The sequence below is a fragment of the Carassius gibelio genome, chromosome B21 (genome assembly GCF_023724105.1).
Source record: "Carassius gibelio isolate Cgi1373 ecotype wild population from Czech Republic chromosome B21, carGib1.2-hapl.c, whole genome shotgun sequence".
Lineage (NCBI taxonomy): Eukaryota > Metazoa > Chordata > Actinopteri > Cypriniformes > Cyprinidae > Carassius > Carassius gibelio.
Genome location: NC_068416.1, coordinates 16062675 through 16084396, shown reverse-complemented (window position 1 = coordinate 16084396; position 21722 = coordinate 16062675). Strand labels below are relative to the sequence as shown.

Here is a 21722-nt window from a genome sequence, read left to right as displayed (position 1 = left end):
GTACAATGCACTTATTGTGTTCTTATTGGGCGATTTGGTGGCATGGGTAGGTTTTAGGGTGGGTTATGGTATAAGGAAAGCTTCAACAATATAATTAAATGACAAATTAATTACAAATGCAATTGCATGCAGGTATTGGTTTTAAATAGAAGTACAATGTAAAAACATGTACACAATAAATGCATTGTATCAAATGCATAATTTAAATTTAAATAGTACATAGTAGTTAAGGCCACTTAATATAAATTTGGACTATTAATTAACTTTCTATTAAATAACTTTTGATCATCTTATTGTTCACAAAATAGCAATATCACCTAGTTTTGGGTAACATCTTTCAAGCCAGTCACCTGAACTATAAAGTTAAAAACTGTTAAAATCCAGCTATGACATTACTAGTGAATATTATTAGATTAATACACACATGCTTTTAATGTGATGCAACTGACCATTTGTATTTTTTATTTAAATATTGTCACGCCCCTGGACTCATTATGTTGCCTTTTCACTGCCTTCACCTTATGGGTTACCCCATGTGGATTATTAAAGACTTTGTATAATCACCAACCATTTATGTGCTTCTCTCTTGCAACCCATCGTGACAGAAGACCGGACCTTGAAAAAGTGTTTTTTGCCGCGTTTTGTTTTTCCTTTTGTCAGTGTTTGTTTTATTTCATGGTTGATCCTTCGTCTTCCACCTCCTGCTGAAGCAGAGGAGCCTTTCCCTAGAGGATCATACAAGACTATTCGTGGAAATTGCCAACCATACCCACTACCCGGACTACTGCTTCTGCACTTTCTACAAGACCAGCCTGAACTACAAGTGCAGAGCATGGTTGTCTGGAGATGGAACCACGCTGATGGTGAGCTGAATACGGTGCAGCAAAGGGGTCTAAATGATGAAGTGGATCTCATAAGCTAAGAGTCTGAACTGGAAATTGAACTGCCCCCTCTCCTCTCCTCTCCTCTCCTCTCCTCTCTCCGTGGTCTCTGCTGGTTCCCATCCAGCCCTCCTTCATCCTTGGTTTCCTCGTCCAGCCCTAAGGGGGCTTCCAATCCTCCAGTGCCTGCTCCTAGAGAGTGTCTTCCAGTGCCTGCTCCTTGAATGCGCTCTCCATTGCCCGCTCTTCAAAAGTCCATCCAGCCTTCTCCACCACTGTCGTCTGGCAGCCCCTCCGCTCGCCCTTAGCCCACCATCTGTGCACAGGATCCACAGGAGGATCCCTTGTCTCCGCCTCCAGCCTCTGAGTCCCGGACTCCGCCTCGGCCCTTCGACCCAGCATCATGGCCCCTAGCTCCTTCTTCTCCACCATGTCCTGTCAGTCCACCAGCTCTGCCGGGATCCCTTGTCCCTCTTGCTCTGCCTTGGTATGTCATTTGACCATCTGCCACCCCAGGACTCCACTTCTCTGGCTCTGCCTCATCCCTCCATCCCTTAGTCTCTGTCCGGATCCTCGGTGTCACCCTGGCTCATCAGCTCTCAATCTCCGCCTCGGGACCCATTGCGTGTGCGGTCACCCTCTTTTCTGCCTCTCCTCAAGCTGATTTGTTGCCATAAAGTCACTGTTTTCAAAGCAATATATGCAGATCTCGTTCACTTATTTATTTATTTATTTTTTCCTTTAGATCTGCTGTGAATTAAGATGAGGGTGAGTGAGAAGCCCTTTCAGTAGGTCCTCCATTTGGCTCTGTCTTTCTCTGCTCTCAGTATATCGCTCCATCCAGGCATACTCCTCATTCCTGTTCATTTCCAAAGAGGATGATTGAACACACTTCACTTATTCTTGTCATTTCATCATCCTTTGTTCAGTGTGGCACCACACAACATGTTTGAGGCTGGGCTCGGTAAACATGACGCCAGCATCTTTTGATGATTTGCTTTAAGTAACAATGCACCAAAGAGCCCGTAAGAAACCAGGTGTAAAATAACCGCTTTGTTTGCCTGTGATTGCGACAAATGGAAAATCACTCCAGTCTGGCCAACCAGTTTGGAGGACTATTTGCTCGCAATTATAAAAGTAAAACTTTTCAATCTTCGTCCTCAATATGACTGAGTCTGCCTTTTCATAAAGGCATGGGTCTTTTCAGTAGGGATGTAATAATGGCTTTCATTTTTCTTGTTGCTGTGGCCACACCTGTCACAATTTTCATAATGGCAGAAATGAATTAAATCTACATTTTTGTCCTATGAATGCTAAAGAGAATGTCTTTTGTGAAACAAAGCCTCTAAAATAAATAGCAGGCTTTAGAAAAGGATGAATGAAAATCTGCGAGTGTCACACATGGTGCCAAAATTAAGCAAGGGCTTATTTAAGCCTATCTCTCCCTCGCTCTCTCACCGGTAAATCTAAGCCGCTGTTTGACATGAACTTAGCCACCTCTGATGTGAAGCTGTTTTATATGCCAATGTTAACTGCCTCTCCCTCATCCTCTCAAAGCAGTCACCATGACGATTCCTCTGCCCGTTGTGGCATAGTAAAGCCTGTGTTACTTAACGTCTTGTTTTCAAACACTCTGATCTGAATTCCTTTCAAGCATTAGAAAAGACAGCACACAAAAAATGTCAGAATCTGAGAGGATGTATATGGAAATGAGAATATGCATCTACTGATTCCCTTTGCAAATAATTTGCTTTAGTTCTTGATTGGGGCAAGAGGTTTTTTGAGAGTGCTGTTGTTGTTGATGAATGCGCTGGGACATTCACTTTGTGTCTGTTTCTGAGATGCTGAGCAACACGTGGCGGTTCATCCAGCTTCAGCTTCAGCTTTTTTACTAATTTCATTGGCAGAGCAAAATTAGCCTGGAAACTATGTCTACAAGACGAAAGTCACCATTGTGATGAGTCGGCAGCCTCCCTCCTAATTATCTGCATCACCTCGTCCCTTAATCGCGCCCTTTGCCAGGCTCCCGACAGGAGTGGGTGCATGAGAGAGGAGAGGCGCTGAAATAGCCAGGGCTGGCGGCTTGTGATGAGGCACACCTGAAGCGAATAGATCCTTATCACCACCACGCTGGTGTCCTTGTGGGTCCAAGAAGGGTGCATAGAGGGACTCCCGTGCCGCCAGTGCCGTGAGCTGCTGGATCCGCTGTCCAGTCAAGAACTGCACCCGTTATACAGGATGCCGGGACATTTATCCCCGAGAAGCGCTGTGGGCCTAGAAGGATGAAGACACTCAGAAGAAGCCACCTCCCCTCACGGCCCAGACCACTTCCTTCCCGGACACTGTCCCATCTTCACGAACCCAGCAGCATGATAAAGACACCCAGATCCCCTGCTTATTTTGAACACCATTTCCCTTTGGGCTCTTTTATTCCCTGTTTTTGCTATTTTCTGTTCATACGTGGCACAAAATAAAACATAAATGGTTGCTTTAACTGCCAGTGAAATGGCCTCTCGGGTGGGCCTTGACCATTTAAAGTGGCCATGATTCCTAGACCTTCTGCCATCAGTCTTAAAGTCTGGCTACACGAGACTAAAACACCTGTGGCTTTCACTTTATGCACAAAAACAGAACTGATAGAATTTATTTATGAATCAAGTCATGCTGTTATTCAATTCAAAGTTCTTTATTACTGTCGATATTTTTGGCCTTATACAAAATATTATACTCAGACCCTCAAAGACTGATTAGGCAGAGCATCCATTTCCCCTTCGTCAAATGTAACATTCTGCATTTTTGTTCTGATTATAATCTTTGATGGAGATCTGACAGGCGGCACTCTCTCTTTAGGACGGTTATATGTTGTGGGCATCTGAGGCCTGTTCTCTTTGCTCCATCTCCAAAGACGAGCATTTGCTCTTTCATCGCTCTTCTGTCCAGTGGGGATGAAAGGGCAGGGCCGTTAACAGCTCTGGAGCCGTAGTGTTAGTTGATGCCCGCATAGCTCTCTAATCCTCCAGTAGGAAAGGTGAACAGGATGGAAAGGACACACCTGCCAACACGCCTGTTAGCCTTAGCCCAGGAGGAGGAGATAATTGAGCAGATTCTGAACCACAGGGAGTGCCGTTGCAGAATACAGTGGGATAATGACCACTTTGTTCCCAGCTGGACTGAAGCAGGTGAAGCAGAAGAGTTGGTGCCTTTTATGTCCCCGAATTGTCACATTTGGATGCCATCATGGCCAGGGCTTTCATCAATCAACAGGACTGAGTTCTTCTGCAGCTTCAAGGGTCGCCTCTTTTGCAGACTTTCTCTGGGTCTGCCGTTACTCGCTTTTTCTCTCCTTTACCTCCTTTCGCAGCCACGTTTGCTTAGTTTGAGCGAGTGATGTATGACTGTCAGTGGTGCTTTGCTGCGATGTGTAGTGTTTCTGATGAGCAGGGTTTGGAGTAAGGATGGCGTGTGAATGGCTGAGGCAGGGCTCTGAGGCACCTTCTGGACTACCTGCAGGTACCTCGCAGGTGACGTGCATATGCTGCAGTAATTAGTCTGAGAGTTGTGCAGCATTAACAGAAGCAGAGGGTTTGAGATGGCAAAAATTCACACCTTTCTCCTCTTTACACTCTGCTCCACTGACTAGTAAGTAGGAACATAGAGAGCCAGCTTACATGGGCCAGTCTGGACAGAAGAAATAACATGGGTTTAAGATGGCTTCAGTATCCCAGCAGACACAGACAGTCTCAGTACTCTAGCCTAATTGGAAACAACATTCCTCTTTTATGCAGCAAGGGCTCAAAAATAAGGATTTTTCTGTGTGCAACATTTTTGTAAGTCTCAACACACACAAAAAAATGAATCTATATTGTTTTTATTATTTTATTTTACATTTATATTTTTCCATATATCATTTGATTTGTAGGTTTATATCTGTTTTCTTGTGTATGTATTTATTATTTATTTATATTTTATATTTATTTATTATTTTATATTTATAATGTAATTTATTATTAAACATCATGCACAATGATAATAATTTACAAATTCTAATAATAAAAAAGAAGTAATTATGTGAAAAGATACAATTAAAATAATTATAAATATCAAATTATACATTTATTTTTTACACTTTATTATAAATTAATTATTATTTTATATTATATTATATTATATTATATTATATTATATTATATTAATTATATATAAAGAGGAGACCCGAAAAAGGTGGTGAACTTGAACGGTGTTGTGTAATATGCCTTAACCACTAGGCTACAACTCCATATATTTGCTTATATTTAAAGGCTGCATTTTCCATTTTCTCTTCCAAGAGTTGACTGCAAAAATTGCTTGCCTAAAAGGTGCATTAGCACTATTATTAAGTGAAACTATGTTGTCCATCCTGCCTCTTTTATCTAGCAATTAAATGTCCTTGGGCATCAATTAAGTTTCACATGAAACATTACTCTTAGTAGTCCAGCTGGCTGAGAAAAAAAACATATATAATCTCCTCCCCACTGACTATATAACTATAGCCAGCCAGAAAGCTCACACTGAGAGCAGGGGAACTTTTCTCTCTCCAGCCCATGCATTGAAGCTAGAGCACAAGTTGCTTTCATGTGAGGACTGTATTAGATGAACACCTGTGCTGGCTTCCTCCAGTCAACCAGCCAAAGGTTTTCATTTACACCACCAGCAAGTGGTTTACCTGCTGTGATGGAGATACAGCATTGCACCGTTAGCCCTCAAAGTGACAGAATTTCACAAGAAGCCACACAAAATGAGGTTCCAGGGGTGTCTGCCAGATACGTTCCCCTTACACGACATGGTATGACTTTTTATTCAACGCTCTCTCCCTACTGTCACAAGGCTCATTGTGGAATTCAAAGCCATTGATTTGGTGCTCTGATAAAGTCAGCAAGACCCTGGCCTGACCCTGGCCTGTTGTGCGGAGTTTGCGCCTGTGCTCCGCCCGAGGTGATCGGATGCTGTCTGGCTCTGTCTGTTTCCTGGCGACTGAGGGCGAAGAATTAACACTGATCCCTAAGCTCAAGGGAAATGAGGGAAGCGGCATCTGAGGAATACACCCCTCTCGTCCATGGCTTTGTACGGTTCCCTGGAAGGGACATCTTATCCTGGATTAGCTCTGACAAACTTCACTTCCCCTGCTTCTCACAGAATGGAACAACGCGAGTCCCTTGTGCCGAATGTGTTGTTCCCAGATTTGCATAATGCTGGATTGTTGTGAATGCGAGTTAGTCCACAAAAGCAGCCGAAGCAGCCTGAGGATTTATTGATGTTTGAAGGGCAGACGAGGAGAAGCCAAAGCAAAAACATGGCTGTACTGAAAGTACAAATGATCAAGCATCTCTTAACCACAGGATCTGGTTCATCGTCCACGAGTACGCCTCAGGCACACCTGTCAAGCTCGAAATCCGTGGCATCTAAGCAGCTTGTAAAGGTTGCCCTCATTCTATGTCCTGCCTCCGAATGCCCCCCATGGCACAGTTCTGTCCGCCTCTGTAACTGTAACTACAAAGCTGCAGAGGCTGCCGTATGTGTCAACGCTGATGGAGCTTGAGGTGGAAACTGACAAAGAGGAGTGGCCGCAGTGACAGGTATGATAAACAGATGGCACGCAAAAGGAAAGGGCGACCTAGTGACGTACCTCGACTCCTCGTGGGATCTTTCCTACCTGCAATGCTTTTGTCTCTCTGGTCTCTTGCCATCATTAAGTTCATTTTGAAGTAATTACATTGTTAATATTTTTAAGTGGAAACCTTTCGGAATGGCCCCAGAGATTTTAGCAGAGGAAATTGAGTGGAAATTGAAGTGAATATAACCGGTGTTTGTCATCAACAATAGGCCACGCTTGAGTGTAATTGCTAATCATAATGATTTGTCTGAAGGAACACGAGACACTCTTTATCTCAAGCTTCTTCAAACAGGCCAAGCAAAAGGAAACAAAAAGGTTATGAGAGAGATTCAATCTTTTTGATTATGACTTAGACTTCATTTTGTCTCTGTCAACATGACTGATTTTTTTCAAACATTGCTGTGAAAATTCCACTGGACTATGACTTGAGACTTTTGTGTTTACCGAATAGAAAGCAACATCTTCGATTTGCCGAAATCCCTCGCCCTTAAAGTTGTTCAGAAATGTTCCGAAACACTTGAACACATCCAGGTAAAAACATTTCAATCCAATTTTGTAGCACAAGACCGCTGCATACACATTACCTCTAAGTGGCTATAGCAAAATTGAGCTTTATCCATAAGCTTCTGAATGGTGTGACTGCAACACAGGGGGTCAATGAGATTTTTAATTACATTTCCATTACAGCACAGGACTGCTGCTGGGCTGAAGGAACAGGTAAATATAAGACAGGGTTTGCAATAACACATCTGTGATCCATCCGACCACGGGCCCAAGAGCAGAGTCATTTCATTCCAATCTGCTCACACTTTCACCATGGCAATCACTTTTGCTTAATTACAAGATTAGAGGATCTAATTAGAAGATCTGCTGTCTTTGAAATCAACACATCCTTTGAAATGAGACACTTGCGTTGCCCAGAGGGTAGACTTTTCCCTCCTTGTCAAATCGATTACTCTTGAGTGAGTGCGATGGGTTCTGTTTGCCCGTGGACAGGGTGAACCTGACTTTTTTTTTTTTTTAAGGTGGTTTAATTGTTTCAGTACGGAGAGAAAACATATTAACACAAGCCATCTTGTATAGTCCGTCAACAACTGCCTAGCACACCACTCGCTGTTGTCACATTATTTCTTTTTATTTTCTGTGAGCCACCATTCAATCTAGAACATCTCTCACTTTACCTATCACTTAGTCTTAATCTTTCAAGCAATACTTGAAAGTAAAAGTAAAATGCAGTATAGTGCAGTATTCTTTCTCCCCATGTAGATAGAAGGAACATTTCCATCCATCATGGAAATGGCATACAGAGAGAGATGAATTAAGAAAATTGCCACAGACGTTCCTTCCTTTTCAAAGTCAAAACAGATAAGCCTGATGCAGAGTAGCTGCCTTTTTTTTTATAATGCTTCCATGTGATTTGAGGCAAGATTTCGGGTGTTCGGTTACTGGCTGTCAGTACATCATAAGTGATTGAAAGCTTATTGAACATCGGCTCGCTTCTTGTGTTTCTCCCAAAGGAGATATTTTGATGTGGAAGTTTTGTGAGTGAGTACACGCTGGCTGAATTTAATGAGATTTCTGAATGGAAGGCTTTATTAAACTTTATTAAAAGATGAAGGACAAGACACAGAGCCACAATTGGCCTTTTACATGGCCATAAGTGATATAATCTAGCAGCTACATCATCACAAATCGCCTTGCAGATCTTTCATTGCAGATGTTTGAATATGAAGTGCTTCTTTTTGATGATTTTTGGAACACTGGCTAAATCGTAAGGCTTTTTATTTACCAATAATGGTAAAACTCAATATAATAGGCTATGTTCACACTGTCAAGTTTTTTACAGGTATGAGTCTTGAAATGTACTGTTCACACTGCAGCTTATAGTTGCGTTTTGGAATACTGTCTGTTAGAACATGCAACGGTAGTCAAGCCAGTATTTCTTATCAGTTATCATAGCAAGAGTGACCAAAGTTAAATCAAAGATGGCGACGTCATAATACAATAAAGTTTTATTACTTCTGACATGACAAGAGTACAATCAAGTCGCAAGTTCTTTCGTCAAATCTTTTATTAACCAACAGCAGCTTTTAAATTTGGGTGAAGAACGAAGCATTTGAATTGGGTACAGAACACAAAACTGATGGGATCTAAAACTTTCAGATGACACACAGTTTATTTCTTCATCACTGTAAGTTACCGAACACAGTGTTGCCACAGTTACTTTGAAAAAGTAACTTAGTTACTTTACAGATTACTTGATTTTAAAAGTAACTAAGTTACTTTACAAGTTACTTTATTAGTTACATTCAGCAGCTGCCAACAACATAAAAATGACAACCGGTTTTGCCAACACCTACTTTATTGGAAGTGTATTTTTAACAGTAACATCAACAATCTATCTCCTGACAATTAAAGTTTAACTTGTTTTTATGTTTTTACAAAAAATAAAGGCAGTCTTTCTTGACTTAACATAAATACTTCTTTTAATGAAAAGATTTCTCTCCATCACTGTATACGCCTCCTCCATGTAAGAAGAAAAAGCTGTTATGTGAGACAGCGCGGCATTGACAGTGGTAGGGATCTTGTTTATTATGGCACGAAACAAGGGCGAGTCAACCGTATTTAATGTCAACATTTCTTCCACAACAAACTGCCCGACTAACTTCTTCAACTCTCCCCCACTTACTGGTTTTGCACCGAAGTCCAGCTTTTGTTGTTTAGGTGGTCGGGGACCTCCTGCTCTCTGTTTATTATCACCTGGTGTAACTTGCTCTATAAGTTTGACTGTGCAGTGCTGTGACTCTAAATGTTTTTTCAAATTCGACATAGTGTTTTTGTAGCTAAATAACAGTTGCCACCAGCACAGAGTGTACAACTGATCTTAATGTTATCATCTTTAGCTGACACAAACTCAAAATAGTGACTCTATTTCCATCTAGAAAACGCACATCTCTCGCCTGCCTCCATTGTTTACGTTTGTGTCGTTGCGTGGTACATACACGTGACGTGAAATTCATGCATGCTGAAAATGTGACTTGTCGCATACTTGACTTCACTCCCCGAGATGCAAGAAGAAATAAATATATATTTTTATTAAGGAAAATGACAAAAATAGTAACGCACAGTGGCTTGGTTAAGTAACTTTTTATCTGATTACTGGTTTGGAAATAGTAATGCATTAGATTACTCGTTACTGAAAAAAGTGGTCAGATTAGAGTAACGCGTTACTTAAGCATCACTGATGGAAACACATAACAAACAATAGACCTGTGTTTGTGCAGCAGAGCGGCTATTTCTATCAGGCTGTATGACATGGCAGACAACTAGTTGCTTAGTCCTGTTCCGTTCACGCAGCGCGTGTATTCCGAGAATGTGGTTGTGAGTTGTGTAAATTGACAGGTTTGAGTTCAGTTACAGAGTGTGGTTGTCACATCCGTAAATAACCGAACAGTGTGTATACATAACCGTATTAAAGAGGTCATGTGATGTTGCTAAAAAGAACATCATTTTGTGTATTTGGTGAAATGAAATGTGTTTATGCGGTTTAAGGTTCAAAAAACATTATTTTCCAAATACTGTACATTATTGTTTCTCTTCTACGCCCCATCTTTCTGAAACGTGTCGTTGCAGCATTTATTTGAAATATAAATCTATTTTTTACCAAAATGCAATGCATCCTTGCTTAACCTCAGCTTTTTTTTTGTTTGTTTGTTTGTTTGTTTTTACTTACTGAGTCAACTTTTGTTTATTCAAACAAATAATCTGAAAAAGAATGAAGAACATTACATGAAACTAAATAAGGAAAAATAAAAATGTTGACATATGTGGATACCCAATGAGCCACAGCAAAGTTTATTTCAAATCTCCACTGGAGCAAAGTATCTGTTGCTGCTTGGGCTTCTTTTGAGAAAGTTATTAGAAGTGGGCAATGACCGCCTGAGTCCAAGATGATAAAACAACAGAAGCTTTTTCCTGAGGAAGTGAGGTAATTGACTATGAGTGCAAGATCAAGTGTAGCCACTGGCTCAACTCATGAAGAAAACAGCAGCATATCTCCTCCTCGCACCTGTGCTACGAACAGTAAGGCGTAAACCGACAGCGCTAGCCGTTCTACGACTGCCTTTGAACATTCTGAATATGAGCTGTACACTTCTAACCTTTTGTCATGGCCAACAGGATCGAAACCCCTGTTCTGCTGTCTGTTCTTGTCAATGATTGTTGTTATTCCTGTCTGCTCTCAAAAGATGCGCTTGTACTGGTTTGAAAAGGAAGATATGATAGAACGATATCGTGGAGACACAAAAGAGGCTTATTTTGGGTCATTCTTTAGAAGTCTTCCACTCTTGAAAATGTCAACACTGATGGAGGCAAAAGGAGTGGAATCAATAACTGCTGGTTCTCTATCTGGGGGTCCACACAAGAGACAGTGTTACTTGTGCCCTAGTGGCCACAGACTCATCTGTACCATAGTTTTTGACTTAGAGTCTAAGACTGTCTCCCTCAGTTGTGTTGATGGGACAGATGACCCGCTGAAGTCAATCCAGCTATCACACTTTATTGTCTTGGGAGATTTCTTCAAACCAACAAGCATGACTCCTTGAGGAAGAGAGGTGTTTCAGCACTTCGGCCCTTAGGGTCCTCACCTTAAACCCCTCAGAGACACGTCCTGTCCTCTTTCCATCCAGATTGCCTTTGCTCTGGTATTTCGCTCATAACTCAAGGTCCTGGCGTCATGCAGAGCTCTGTTTGCTCTCAGTCTCTTTTATCCACCTTTTGTCTTCATTTAGACTTTGAACACCAGAATTAAATGTCAGCTTTGGGTTTGGGCTTTGCTTTGTGCTTGTGTGAAATAGGGCTGAGCAGTGATCGAAGGAAGTTAGGCATGCCTGTTACATCAGTATTCTTTGATTTGTGTTTTCTGCCCAATGGCTTTACTTTGAAACTCTGAAACTGAAGCAATTCCACAGTTGTGATTTTCAAATTGTTAGAGGATGAATTATTGGAAGTAGGATAAACTACTGTAATAATACTAATTTAAAAAACGTAGCAACCATTCAACCTACCAACAACATTATTAGTAATATATACATTTAGATTATAATTGATATTATATTTTTATTGTAAAATTGTATAAGGAATATATAGTGAATATAGCATGTTACTGGAAAAGCAACCGTATTGTTTAAGCAGCTCAACTACTGAAAAATGTAGTGAAGTTAGTTGTGTCACTACTTTTAGTTACTCCACAACTCTGGAGGCTGAGGTATTGGATAAGATATTCTTTTCAATTTGCAAGCCAAAGTTGTAAACTACCGTTGAGGCAAGAAACAGGGAATCTAATGAAAAGTTACATAATGGTCTGCATGTTTGAATGTGATAACTTCATTTAAGGTAACTGGATTAGAGTGCAGCAGTGCAAAATGAGAGAATATTCAGTTTTTTTGTATATCAGGTGGCAAAGAATTATCATTTCTGCTGGGGAAACTGCTCAGTGGAAAAGCAAAGCTGATAGGATCTTTCTTCATGTCTTCCCACTGTAATTTGGCAGAAAGAGTCCACTACTGTCAGGTGATTTGCCCCATTTCAAGAAAAAAAAAACATGCTTAGTGCAACGTCTTAAGACTGATGAAGCTCTTTTCCTCTCTCTCTCTCTCTCCGATCTCATATTCCTCAACACCACCTCCAGCAACCTAAGGTGTGAACCCTGAGAGCTCACAGCAATCCTCCTTCACCACAGGAGAGATATTTCAGAAACGAGAGACTATGGACTCTTGGATGAGTGTCAGATCCGACTAGAGATTCATTGTAGTTGCTGGAGGTACAGTACGATGCAATGGCACACTCCAAATTGAAGTTATTCTTTAGTGCTGACCTTGGATGAGCTTCCCACAAATGCCAGTGCAGGAAAATCAGACCCCATCTCAGACTTGGTTTGTTCGGATCAGATCAAAGTCAGCTTTTATCAGTGCCCGATGGCGCTTGCTCTTGCCACTTTCTGGAGAACATTCTTATGCTTTCCATCTAGCGTCAGTTAATTATTCCTTCACTCACTCAGACGCTCGCTCACTTATCCGACTGGGTAATTGCGTATTCCAGTCTCTTATTCTGCAGTCATAAACGTTAAACAGGAATACTGTTTATGGTAATGATTCTTCCATAAGCACCACGCAATATGTGTAATTATATGACTCCGTCTAGTCAAATTGAGATGAGAGCAAATTTCTAGGGTTTCATTAAGATGGCAATTTCTTGGAATTACTTAATATTCCGGTGGCAAAATGGCTGCTGAGATTAGAGGAGGTTGCTTGAGAATTACTCATTTCTAAACCATCTGCTTCTCGAATTACACATTAGCCAAACTGTTGGTTCACAATGGACCCTTATTGAATTACGGTGCAGTCATTGTGTTAAGGGCGGCTCAGCACACCAGTGCACCTCGGAATGTGGTGCGATCACGGGCCTCAATCTTCTTTCTCATCGCCCTGGCTGAGCTCCGAACACCCCTTAATTTGTCTTAAGGCTGTTGAGAGTGGAAAAGAGAAAGATGACATTACAATCACTTGAAGCTGGAGTACTGTCCCAGTCCTCACTCCATTGATAAGTTATGCTAATCTCTGTCAAATCCATTCAGTGAGAGAATGACCCAAGCAGGCAACAAACCCGCAACAATAACTTGCAGCAAAGTGGATGCGGGAGGACGTTTAAGAGGAAGAGCCATCTCTGCCATTCCTAGTCTGTTTATACCTTCATCCATTACACATTAACATCTTAATAGGAATGTGTTAAAGCACGTCTTTAGCCCCCTCCCTTCCTTTTGACAAGCGTGAATTAGGTGTCAAGCAGATTCCCTCTGACTTTAATTGAATCTGCTTTCCCTCTGAAAAAAAAGGGAAATCTGAAGTCAAAATAGCCTATTAGGTTTATCAAGTCATGTTTTGTTGGGTTTGGCAGTTAGCCCCACAGCACCATCCCTACATCCCACCCCCACCCTTCTCACACAGGAGTTGTTTATGAGGTGAGATTGGGTGGGATGTTGTACAAGCACACCGCTCTGTGCTTTCTCGCTTTTCGTTATCCTCTAATAAGTTGTGGCCTGGCGTTTTTGTTTTTTGAACTCCCCCTGGAAATCCCCTCGGCTCTCGGGCTCAGGCCACAGATGAGAGCGGGAGATTGCCGTGGGTAAACAGGAAAGACTGATCAACTCCTCGTGACTGGATTACCAAGCGTCAGATTGCTCAGTCGAGACATCCTTCCACTCGCTTTCTTTCCCTTCTCATCATGGTTTTTTATCAAGTGAGATGTTTGGAGTTGGGATGAGCCAGTGGGCTGATAACACAGTACATAGACCATGAGATGGAGCAGGGAAGATCGCATGCTCTCCTCCCTGTTGGGTGTTACCAGGGTCGATTTGTATTTAAACAAAGTGATTTCAACTTTTTCTATTATGTTATGTAAAGGACACATTAAAGCAGTCTCAGAAACTTTTTACCATTCCTTCATTATTTATAATTGTTACTTTTAAGATTATTTTTTTATTTGTGGATTTTATTGTTTTACACTCATTCACACCCAGACTTTCAGTACATATATATTACATTAAAGTGTTATAAACATGTTATAAAGAAACTCCAGTAAAAAGGATTTTTGAGAAATGAGACTTGCAACATGTTATTAAAAATAAATATAAAAATGAGGTAAATGTTCTTTGTTAGCTAAATATTTGGTAATACTTTACTCAAAGCCTTAAGGCCCTATTTTAACGATCTAAACGCAAAGTGTACAGTGTATGGCGCAGGTGCACTCAGGGCGTGCCCAAATCCACTTCTGCTATTTTAACGACGGAACAACGGTGGGCGCGCCCGGGCGCACGGTCAAAACATGTTGTCCCTATTCTCAAATGGGTGCAAATGCATTTGCTAATTAAATGACATGGCGCTGGACGGGAAAATGCATACAGTGACAGACTGACACTAGCAAACACCCTTCCACTGCGGCTTGCGTCGCATTGCACAGGGTGTATGATAGGGCCCTTAATGTTTAATATGTTATAAAGGGTTATTACAGGCTATAGTGAAGTGACATTCAGCCAAGTATGGTGACCCATACTCAGAATTTGTGCTCTGCATTTAACCCATCCGAAATGCACACACACAGAGCAGTGAACACACACACACACACACTGTGGGCACACACCCGGAGCAGTGGGCAGCCATTTATGCTGCGGCACCCGGGGAGCAGTTGGGGGTTTGATGCCGAAGTCGTGGTATTGAAGGTGGAGAGAGAACTGTACATGCACTCCCCCCACCCACAATTCCGTCCGGCCCGAGACTAGAACCCACAACCCTTCGATTGGGAGTCCAACCCTCTAACCATTAGGCCACGACTTCCCCCTCAATAATACTATAGTGCATTATAATTATACTTATATAATTATATATGCTACATTGTAATACATTATATCTTGTCGTAAATAAGTATAACCTAAATGTATAGTGTAACAATGAATTGAGAAGTATTATAATCTATTAACTGTGGTTAAAATTATCCATGAAATTGTACAATGTATTGTAAGGTGCATTTGAAGGCATAATTAATGCTTTAAAACTACTTTTATAATGCATCATACATAAAGCCTTTGAGTAAAATATTACCAAATAGTTTTGTAATTTGCACAAAAATATTACTTGTTTGTATTTAGTATGCATGCAATGCTAACTGTATTTGACCATTTGTTTAAAAATGGAAAATAAAATAAAATGTCACCCACAAGAGAATGTTGTTAAACACAATTCATCATTTGAAATGTAGTGGAAATATTTATTATTATCAGGAGGGAAAAAAAGCATGAAGAAAACAGTTTTTGAAAGTCCACAAGGCCAAATGTGTCCATACTTGAAGAAACAGCCCTTGATGTGCACAGGAAAGTGTGGCACAAATCTTTTGTGTTGATAATTAACTTGGTGATATGGAGATATTTAATGTCTTTTGTTGGTTGGCTCTAGAGCGATGTCTCCTGTCTGTTTTCTTTCAGTACTTCTCTTCAAACTCTAATTTCCGAGGCGAGTGTGAGATATTGATGAAAGATTTTGCTCCTCCTTTGCTCTGTGAAGAACCAATCAAGTCCACAAACCAGCATTAACTTTGGGTTGTCATGGATCCCTACACTTGATCAATAAACTTCACATATCATTACGCTGCGCACTCTCGGAGGCCTGCCGTGTTCACTGGCTGAAATGGAATAAATCTTTGTTAAAAATTGCTTCTGATTCACACTTTTAGTCTTGAGGGCAAAGTGTATTTCTTCAGCTCTGGCTCCAGACAGCTCACAGTCTGTGCCAGATTCGTTTGAGTTATAGTCAAGACTGTAGTTGACAGAAGAATATAAACAACAAGGCTTTTGTCTTCAGAGCTCCACTGTCGCACTCGTAAATGTTTAACCAGTTTCACTCACGTTTTCTGTTTGCATCAGATCTGTTTGATGGTGCCTGTCAGAAGTTTGGAGATCTTATTCTGGAGAGATTGATTTCAAAGATACTTGAATGTTCATTGCAGGCTGTATTTAAAAAAGAACATTTTTATCTACATATGTAACTTCAGCATTCATTTATCTTATATGTTTTACCATATGATTGTTTTGTGTTCCTCTTATTGAATATAATCAAATAGAAAAACTTGTTTTAAATTGCAATATGTCATTTTACTGCTTTAACTGTATTTTTGATCAAATAAATGCATCAGATGCTTCTTTCAGAAACATCTTACCAACTGCAATCTTTTGATAATGTATACATATTTAAAGCAGCCTTATAATGGACTATACAGTATAAACAGGCTTGATATGCAATGTTATGTTTTCTGTTTCTCAATTCTGTTGCAAGTAACATATAATCTTTTGACTTTCTTCTGTCAGATTCACAAGCAGGACCAGAAGCACAGAGATTGGACCATGCGGTTATCGGAGGAGTGGTGGCCGTCGTGGTCTTCGCCATGTTGTGTCTTCTCATCGTTTTGGGACGATACTTTGCAAGACACAAAGGTAATTCAGCTCCCAGACTTTCTTACGGCACATTTCCAAGGTCAATAGACTTTCTAATTATTTGGAATAAGATTCTGGATTGGCGAAGAAGACATCCTGCCGTTGAAGCTCTGCAGGTGCTTTGAATTGGCCCGTGGCTACGACCACATTAAGGCCGCTATCCCTCTGAGTGCACCGTGCTGTTGTGTTCTGTAATATAAAGTGAGCGCAGCATCTCCGCTTTTCATCAGGGCTACTGCCTTCATTATCACGCCACAGACTGAGAGGATGGGAATAATCCCACTCGGAAATGAAGTTTGAAGTGGATCGCTTATTCCCACCACCTTGTAACACTTCCAAGGTTAATTCTAAAGCGCAAAGTCAAACTGAACCCAAACCTAGCGAGGGTTTTATGGAAATCTCCTGAATTATTAGCCACAAATAACAGGTTTATTCTTCCGAGCGCGTCAGACTCAGTTTTTGTTTCTTTTCTTGTTTGTTTTATCTAACAGCATTGCATCTAGAAGGTCAGATTTCATCTGCCTTGCTGTAATCAAAGTGTCCCCATCACAGGGTGTTAGTTTGGGGATGTATTACCTGTTGCTCTCGAACATAAAAGACAGTATAACGCAACCAAGTGCAGTGTGGTGAAATTAATGCCTTATTTATGGGCAGGTAAAGTCCCTGGAATCGACCCTCACTCTAAATTAGAGAAGCAGCTCCAGATGGTCTTTAATCTCTTTTAAAACCCCGCAATTGCATCAATCAGAGGCCCCGGGGTGCTGGAGATATTGCTTTTATTAACACGTTTTTTCTTTGAAACCCACACAGGCACCTACTTCACACACGAAGCCAAGGGGGCGGACGATGCAGCAGACGCCGACACGGCCATCATCAATGCTGAAGGAGGCCACAACAACTCGGATGAGAAGAAGGAGTACTATATCTGAGTCCCGAGGCCTCATTCGTTCTTACTATTTTCTTTTTCGTTTTGTTTTTGGCGGGAGGGGGTGGGGCATGGGGAAACTGAAATTCTTTTCGGTTTACTTGTTTGTTCGTTTCATTTTCTTTCCTGGGGATCGAATGACATAGAATGCTACACGGGCAGCTGAGAAGATGTAGGTATTTGTGTTATACAGTGGGATCAGGGTCAGGGGTGGGGTTTCGGGGCGGGATACCAGACGTTGCCAGATATGAGTGTAGAAAGCGTCACCACACAGCACTTCCCCAACTGCTGGTATTTTTTTGTTCATTTTCGACCATTTGCAGAAAATTCTGTGCCTTGTTCTGAATTTCTTTTCTTAGTCATGCTTTAAACGCCATCCGTCACGTCACACCTTAAACCCCTCTCCCTGCAAACACACATACACCACCATCTCCGATTAACTTTATCGGCTTTCTTATGAAGCGCATACCTCTATACATTCCCCTACACTGTGGGCATCTCCTTCAAAACATCATATCCTCTGTACTAAGAGCAGGCCTAGTCACATAACAGCATTCTGACTTACTCAATCCAGAGTCATCAGCATCATGAAGGGAAGAACAAGCAGCATGCTTCCTTCCTGTCCCCTATCAAGTTGATGAGACCGGCAGAGAATTGATCCTGAACGTTGCACCTGTTTTCATTCTGACAGACGGCATCTGCATCACCGCAGAATGCTTTTATCCTTGGTTTGCTTCATTTACTTGAGTTTTTTCCCAATTATTCTGTATGTGCCAGTACATCTGAAGCATCGCAACCGCTCAGAATGAGCATAAGTGCAGATGAACGGTTCCTGCTACACTGCACCTACGGAGAGGCTTATCGTCTCGTTCTGCTCAGCTAGACACAGCCGAAAGCCCTTGCAGCTATTTATTGTTTCGGCATAATGATGTCTAAGGTTTTCTTGGCATTTTCATCCAGACACATTTTCGCACATGCCATAATAACGAAAGAGTCGCCGTCACTGAAAAAAGGTCTAAATGCTGTGGCTTACGTTTAGTTTTTTTGTCTTTTGCAGTAGTTTCCCATGCAGGGCTGGTGAAGGTGACCCTCTAGCACACGTAAATAACTACCTAAAATTGTGTCAGAACGAACGCTTTAGAGTCTGTTTCGTTAGGCTCAAGGGAGGATGCATCACAACCATCATGTTTGTAGATGTACAGAGAGGGAAGATTTGGAAATGATTTGATTGCTATAACTCTACTACCTTAAAATGCATTTTAACCGCCAAAAAACATCTGCATTTGTGTATCTAGTTTGTAGGCGAGTCAGTGAGGATGTGACATTGATGTTAAGCAGTCGAACAAGTGTGTAATGGTATATGATTGCCTGTCAAGTTAATTGCCTGTTTGTTCTTCCTCAGAGGAAACAGTGGCAATCGCAGCTAGCTTATCCTAGTGATATTAGTATTTGAATAAAAACTGCCCAAATTTCCCAGGCTTAATGATGCGAAAAAGAACCACGGTGACATAATTTCCTCTTGAAGTGTAAACAATGTGTGTTTTATTGTTTATAATTGCTGTGAGTTGCTCCTCCGGGTTCCTGCTTCTGCATAATAGTCCTGGGCTTCAAATGAGGTTAGTTTAAATGAGAGTGAAACAGTCTTTTATTACAAATACAGTTTGAAAAAAAGTGGGAAAAGCTTTTAATAACATTCCAAATATTTTAGGAATACCTTCTACGATGTAATTAGCCGCACTTGTGGATTTTCCCCTATATTGTCAACATGTGACGCTAACCAAAAAACTCTGCCAACACGCTCAAGTATCATGCTCTCTTCGCTCCTGTGAATGCATTAGACATTTCACATAAGCCTAGCTACAAACGTAGCGCCCGTTAAGGGTACATAATCTAAGGTGGCTACGATGTCTAAAGTACTTTTCCTAAAGAGAAGTATTTCTTCTCATTTTCTCATGACTCTCTCTGTAGTGTAAGTGAAGTTAGATGCCATAGTTTAGGCCCTGCTGAAATCAGCCTCAGTGTGTAAATAAAACGGCGAGGTTGAGGGGGGAAAACACACTCTGGTTTGCTTTTTCTTATTAACAAAAAATGTAAAAAAATAAAAAAATACCAAGCATCCACTGAGACGTTTTAGAGTATGTGCATTAACCATGAGAAACATGTTTGGACGCATTTGTTTTTACGTAGAATACAAATCCGAGGGAATGTCTTGCAGCTTGATGGTTACCGTTGCAGTTGAGATATACAGTTGTGTGGCTTGTGCTTAACTAGTGAGCATCATTTAGCTTTGGTCTGGCAGCTTCTGAACAGGATTTCAGACATCCCTTCTTCTCTTTTGCATATGTGAGAGACATGACATCAGTATACTAATTTGTGGTATTTAGACTGGGCCGATGTACATTTTGTTCAACTCGTTATGTTAGACCTGTTTTAATGTGATTAATGTGGTTTAATCCACTCTACTAGACTCTGAGGACTTAAGACAGATGGCCGATGGGAAGACGCGGTTACTCCAGTGATCTGTTTTGTCGTCTGCCTCTTGTACAGCAGGTTGAATTGAAAGTGTCCAAATATAACTGCTTGTTTCGAGATGTGAACTGGGTTCGGTTTCAGTTCTGTTGTCTCTGTTGTCGTGTTTGTTGCTTTACTGGTGCCCCTTGTTTGATAGTGCAACAGTGTTACTGATGGAACTTGATTTGATTTCTTTTATTTGAACTTGACAGTTTGATTTAAGCCCTGTCTCAGGTTCACAAACAGTACATGGTATGTTTGCATCTCAGGTAGAATGCAAAAGTCGAGCCCCTGATTAAGAAAATTTAAATTCAATACAAACCAGATCAAGCATGATCTCAATTCAAATGGTGAATTTTACATTAGAACTACGTTTTGTGTATTTTTTTTGTTGATGTTGTTTATTTGGTGCACTGTAAAATGCGTACATAATGTACACACTATGTTGAGTTACTTGAGTATTATCCTTTTTTTAGACCTACTTCACACAGAGAGGACAGGAAAGGACAAACCAACTGCTCTCATGATAAAATGTCATTATTTTACAAGTTTTAGAAGAAAATGAAAACAAATATGAAGGCCCACCTGTAAATCTAATCATCAATGGGATATAAGCAGATCGTATGATATAAAATTATACGAATTCACTCCCAATTTGGCAAAACGTAAAATAGTTAATTTCCATGAGAGTGTGTTGGGGCAAACAAGTATCAATTTGAATTCAAAGTCGACATGTTTCTCGTTCTGGTTCCAGCTAGTTTGGAAAGGTTGAACGTTTATCATTATCATTGTTTTTAGGTTGGTTATTTTTTTTGTCTTTCTGCTGTACTTGAGCAATGTTAATGTGTATTAATGAAGAAAAAATGATATTCACATTCCCATACACATTTTGTATTTGTTCATATTAGACATTTTTACAGAAAAAAAAATGGAGAGTTCTTGTCTTAATAAAAAAGAAAAGATATTAATGTTCAAAGTAATGCTTGGTTTTGGTGCTGTTCTTTCCTGTGTTACATGACATGAAAATGAAGTCATACTTCTGAAAGCACAAGCAAAAAGACCTATATTTTGCTGTCATCAATGATCTACAGTTCAGCAGGACCTGAATCTATTTGAAGGCTGGCAGAATCTCATCAGGAAAATGTGGTATGTTTGTCTTACAGGATACTTGTGCCATTAATATTTAATATTCGACTACATACATGTTTTTCCTCACAAACCTTCAAAGAATGTGTTACATCTGATGTTCCTAAAATATCTTTAACAATTTAGCCATTGCACTATTTACATTTCAGTGTCCTTGGTATGTTCTTTAGAGCAGTGAATGTACATTATTATCATATGATCATATAGAATTCTGAGTCTTTGTGCTGTGTTGGATTTGCTCCCACAGATACATTAGTGAGCTCATTCTATTTCTAAATACATCAGGACTGTTCTAAAACACTCCAGGATCATTTAAAGGCTTTTAAAGTTTACTTTAGCTTTAGAGCGAGTTCATGAAATCCAGTCGAGGCTTTGCTTTTCGCATCTCCTTATTATCCTTGGCATTCTCAGCTCTGTCACACTTCTGCATTGTGCTTTTATTCGGCTGAACTTCGACCGAGGCAGCCTACAGAAAGAACATCTCTCTAAGGTATAGCGCGCTTCCCGCCGCTTCTTTCTCAAGCTGTCTCATGCCCGCACCCTGACCTCGCGACTCGGTGGCAATCTCAG

General features: G+C 40.7%; 1 protein-coding gene across 4 annotated transcripts in view; it reads left to right on the top strand.

The window, feature by feature from the left end:
- Positions 1-20986, top strand: part of LOC127985868 (cell adhesion molecule 1) — a 296550-nt gene extending 275564 nt beyond the window's left edge. For all 4 annotated transcript variants that reach the window (XM_052588073.1, XM_052588075.1, XM_052588074.1 and 1 more), the window contains 2 exons: positions 16445-16570; positions 17381-20986. In XM_052588073.1, coding sequence (XP_052444033.1) covers positions 16445-16570; positions 17381-17499 — 245 coding nt within the window. In that variant the 3' untranslated portion in view covers positions 17500-20986. The remainder of the gene's footprint in view (positions 1-16444; positions 16571-17380) is intronic.
- The last annotated feature ends 736 nt before the right edge of the window (positions 20987-21722 follow it).